This window comes from Capsicum annuum, unplaced genomic scaffold (assembly GCF_002878395.1).
Source record: "Capsicum annuum cultivar UCD-10X-F1 unplaced genomic scaffold, UCD10Xv1.1 ctg2136, whole genome shotgun sequence".
NCBI lineage: Eukaryota > Viridiplantae > Streptophyta > Magnoliopsida > Solanales > Solanaceae > Capsicum > Capsicum annuum.
Window position 1 is genome coordinate 1 of NW_025827289.1, and position 4,747 is coordinate 4,747.

The 4,747-nt window shown below is 32.7% G+C and overlaps 1 protein-coding gene across 1 annotated transcript; it reads right to left on the reverse strand.

Annotated features, from left to right (window-relative positions):
• Positions 1-69: 69 nt before the first annotated feature.
• LOC124890644 lies at positions 70-4,506 on the reverse strand (the record flags this gene model as incomplete). Its single annotated transcript, XM_047402433.1, has 8 exons — positions 70-176; positions 439-1,101; positions 1,357-1,988; positions 2,216-2,456; positions 3,181-3,372; positions 3,998-4,189; positions 4,294-4,326; positions 4,432-4,506. Coding segments are annotated over 8 exons (2,135 nt in total), but the record flags the coding sequence as incomplete, so codon positions are not given.
• Positions 4,507-4,747: the final 241 nt, after the last annotated feature.

Here is a 4,747-nt window from a genome sequence, read left to right on the forward strand (position 1 = left end):
ATCAGAACTCAGATATGTCTTCTCAGGATTATGATTAAGTGATATCATAAATTCATTGATCGAGTCCACCATATCTAGAGTCGGAGCAAGAATTGCTCTTTGCTGGAGGTAATCTAGATCACTGGAGTGACAGTAGAATTCAGGATATGTACTATCTACAATTGCTGATATTGGATCTGCACAATCATTAATAAGAATATCATCAGGGATTGAAATAGTCTCAGTGCCATCAATGGAGCTTCTAACGTTTCCATCACCAATTGACAAAATTTCTTAACTTTTCCAAATGTGTGCCTAATTGATTTTCTTGCAATCTCATATTTCTTGTCAGCTTTAGGACTTGATAATGCCTCCATAAATCTGAAGAATTTAAAGTGGCATTAACAATATATTGACTTTTTCCTTTTGTTATGACTGACAAAATCTGTCTGAAGTCACCACTTAGAACAACTGTTTTTCCTCCAAAAGGTTTATCTAAACTGGATGTGTTTTTAAACCTAAGAATATCTTGGAGAGTATGATCAAGATCTTTAAAATAGTATCTATGCATCATTGGCGCCTCATTCCAGATAATCAACTTTGTCTTGACAATAAGATTTGCTAGAGGACTACCTTGCTTTATATTGCATGTTGCATCTTCGGTTGGATTGAGAGAAATTGCAAATCGTGAATGAGATGTTTGAACTCTAGGTAACAAAAGAGATGCAATGTCACTTGATGCAACAGTTAACACAATATTTCCTCTAGATCGTATTCCAGAAGACAAAGTCCTCCAAATAAAAGTCTTGCCAGTTCCTCCATGACCATATAAGAAGAAAAATTCACCTTTGTCTTCATTCACCGCCGCCATTATTTTTTCATACACCAACTTTTGTTTAGCCCTCAAATTCATTACTAATTGTTGGTGTTCAACCAACAAAGAGTGCCTATTATAATGCAATTCATCATGGATTAATCTATTGGCATTGTCCGCTTGTTTCTCGTTGTAAACAGGTCTTGGCATAGTCGAAAAATCCTGAAAACTTTTTCCGCAACCTTTCAAAATTTTTTTCAACCTTTGCAAACAATGATTTCTCAATTCATCATCTGTCATCTCTGCCTCTGAAAGAACAAAAATATCATAAATTTTTAATGGTAATAATATAAAAATATCATAGCAACATATATACGAAATGTTAGTTATTCTTAACTATAAATTTGTACCTGGATTAGATAGCAACACTCTTTCTTCATAAAGGATGTCTTCTGATAAGAACTTTCATGTTAATTGCCAAACATATTATGGACGTGACATCGAGTTTGACAATAAAAACATTGCAAATAATTGTCTAAGATATGATGGCATTCCTCAATCACTTGCTTCGTTTATGGAATCAACATACTCTTTGTCATCATCTAACAAGCCAAGTGCATAACAAGCATCTCTGGAAGTGGTGTGGTCACGATTGTTGACCTTCTTAAGATCCTCAAAGATTTTTGCACCTCTAATGACATTCAACAATAATCTTAGATAATATAACTCGCCACTTCCAGGTGGAACAAAGAAGATCCTCCTGATAGAAAATGCAGAAGTCTTTCTTTTCTCCCATTTCTTTGAGTCTTTTTTCCACACAAACTTAAGCAAAAATTCTGCATAAGTTAATTCTCTAGCTTCAAGAAATTCTTTATTTTCCTCAAACCAACTTAAGAACATTGATTTCCTTGCACTCGGTCTATTGGTGACATCGTTAATTGGATCATCATCAGAGAATATAACATTTTGTTCATTTTTAAGATGAAATGCTAGTCTTTCTGCAAGAGATTGCCTATATTGAATTGGAAATTCAAGTATTCTCCAAGAAGCTTCACTGGATGATATGTATCGACAATCATAATACATATTTATTTCATCGACATTTGATGAATCCTCCTCATTTGCACTTTGCGAAAAAGTAGCAGTGACACAATCATTCCCCTTATTAACGTACTTAAATAAGTACTTAATAGATCTGGATTGATTGCACCATTACACATTGATATGAGCACCATACATTAATAATCAAAATCGATTGTGCGGTACTACATACCTATTCCAACTCAATAAGAAATAAATAAATTACATTTTATTTTTGAGAAAATATTGTATTTCCAATTCAAATTCAAAAAAACATATGGAGTATTCATTATATAAACACTCTACATTGATAATACCAATCGACTAAGCGATACCCCATACCTGTTGTCCAGGCCAATACCATCTTTTTTGATAGTTCTACCATCTTCCCTTCGTCTGTAAATAGGATAACCATCTTCATCAATTGTAGTTGCCCCAATAAATTTCTTTGGAAAGTTCTTTGTGCATCTACCATCATGCATGCAAGGAGAATAATTTCTCGCAGGATCACACGGGCCATGCATCATAAATAACTGCACTTCCTTATAATAGTGAGGATCAAGCAATTCACTAGGTATTTCCACTGAAATAATTCTATCAATATCCACAGGAGTAGGATATTTATTTTGCTCATAAAGAAAAAGTAAGATGTGAGCATGAGGCAATCCTCATTTTTGAAATTCAACAGTATAGATCACTGCATCAAACAAATTTATTAGATGAATAAATTGTTAATTAATCCATATATATAAATGAGGAACTGATTTTACCTGCTTTTACTTTTTCAAAAATCTGTTTGTCTTGAAAGTCCTTTATTAAGCAATCCAATTTGATTTTGAAAATCCTGGATAAAATATCTGGATGAACCTCGGGTTTTAAGCCCTTAATGTCAACAAATCTATAAATCTCAGGCCACTTTGGATTGCAAGTAAACGTGATGAAAAGATCAGGGTAGCCAGCCCACTTTCATATCGCCATAGTATCTTAGTAATTTTGAAGCATGCATCGTGCGCCCCCTGTGAAGCTTGATCCCAAAATTACCCTTTTTTCTTGAGAAGATGGATTAGTTTCTCCATGCAAAAATACATCTTCTAACCCTTTGTACATATAAGCTCTCAACTTTTTTTGATTAAATCGAATATAATCTAATCAGGAAGATTCGATCATTGTATATCCATCAACCAGGAATTGTTGAAATAGTCTTCTGGAAGACAAAATTGTTGAGACTTCATCCTTCCTATATAGAATTTTATAAGCAAAATAATCTCGGATGCTAACACATTTCCTTCCTTGAGTTGTTTCATCACCTCCATTATAATGGATGTCCTCTCTATAGCCATCTTCACCGTATGGAAAAATTATAGGATACTGCAAGCTTAAATATGCTGCATTTAGTTCATTAATACTTTTTAGCTGTCCAGACCGACTTTCAATGACAATATCTCTATCATCTCTAGATGGTTCAAAATCTTCTACTACCAAAGCAGCTACTTCTAAAACTGTTGGCAGGTTGAATCTTTTTCCATAGGTGCGTCATTTCTCTATTAATTTGAGTCTAACATTGGAGCTTCTATCTTCTTGAAATCTATCTTTTACCATTCTAAATGTCTTAGCTAAAACATTGTGGTAATCAAGCATTTCTTTTAGATCATTAACAATCTCAACATGCAGTTTGATTATATCTTGACCACGACTGCAAAGAATTAAATTTATAAAATTAACAAATATTTTCTTTTCATGTGAAATATTATATACACATTATTAATCATGAAGGCTAAAAAAGTAACCTTACAACATGAATTCTATTCTGTACTTCATTATTTGTATCATAAATGTATAATTGTGCAAACTTAGGGATGGATCCCTCAAAAGGCAGTAAACTTTCAATTTTATGATAATTCTGTCCAGACAATTTGAATGTTCTTGGTCCTCGAGTTTGATTGACAGATGCATCAACCTTTCCTCCCATAGAAGTAAATGAGAACATAGAATTATAGCCCCTAATATTATCTCGGAAGTGATTGGTTTTAAAATCCCCATAAAGTATGAAATGGAGAATTTGAGAATTATATATGTAATGTGAATATTCTTCAATAATAAGATCAAAATAGATGTTTCACTAACCAGATCCAAACAACAATTGTCTTACAATTTGAGGAGGCTCAGTTGACTTTGGAAACTTAATCTTTCCATGATTACAACACAAAGAAAATATCGGCCGTTTAGACTTAATCTTCTTGTTGATTCTTTCTTCGTACCAAAAACATGCCCCACAATGTTCATATTCATAGGTAACATCTCCAATATCCCAGTATTCTATTAGTGATCCAAATATATAGGGTTAGAGTTACATAAACTTACTTATTTTATGAATTCTTATTTGTACACTCATATGTATATAAAAATTAAATAGTACATACCTTCACTACTAACTTCCCCGCAAACATCATCCTCTAAAAATTAATAGAAAATGAATTAAGTGGCAATCAAGATCTAGTTTTAACTATCAGTACTAAATTAAAAATAATTGATAACTAACTTAGACACTAAGTACATACCTTCACAATCATCCTCATCACCTTCATCGCAAGGAGCACAATTTAAATCAAGCAGATGATCTTGACTTTGGACACCTATGATAAATAATTGTTATCCATTAATAACTCCAAGTTTTGAAATGAAAAAGGATTTTTGATGTCTATTGATACTTAAATTTAGTAAGAATTTCTTACTAAGAAAGCTTTGACCAACTCACAAAAATAACTTGGATGATATTGTAGCGTAACATTATTAGATCTCAAATTTTCACATTGCATATTGAAAATACTTGAATTAATAGTTTCATTCACCAGAATGCCTTTACCTTTCTTCTGC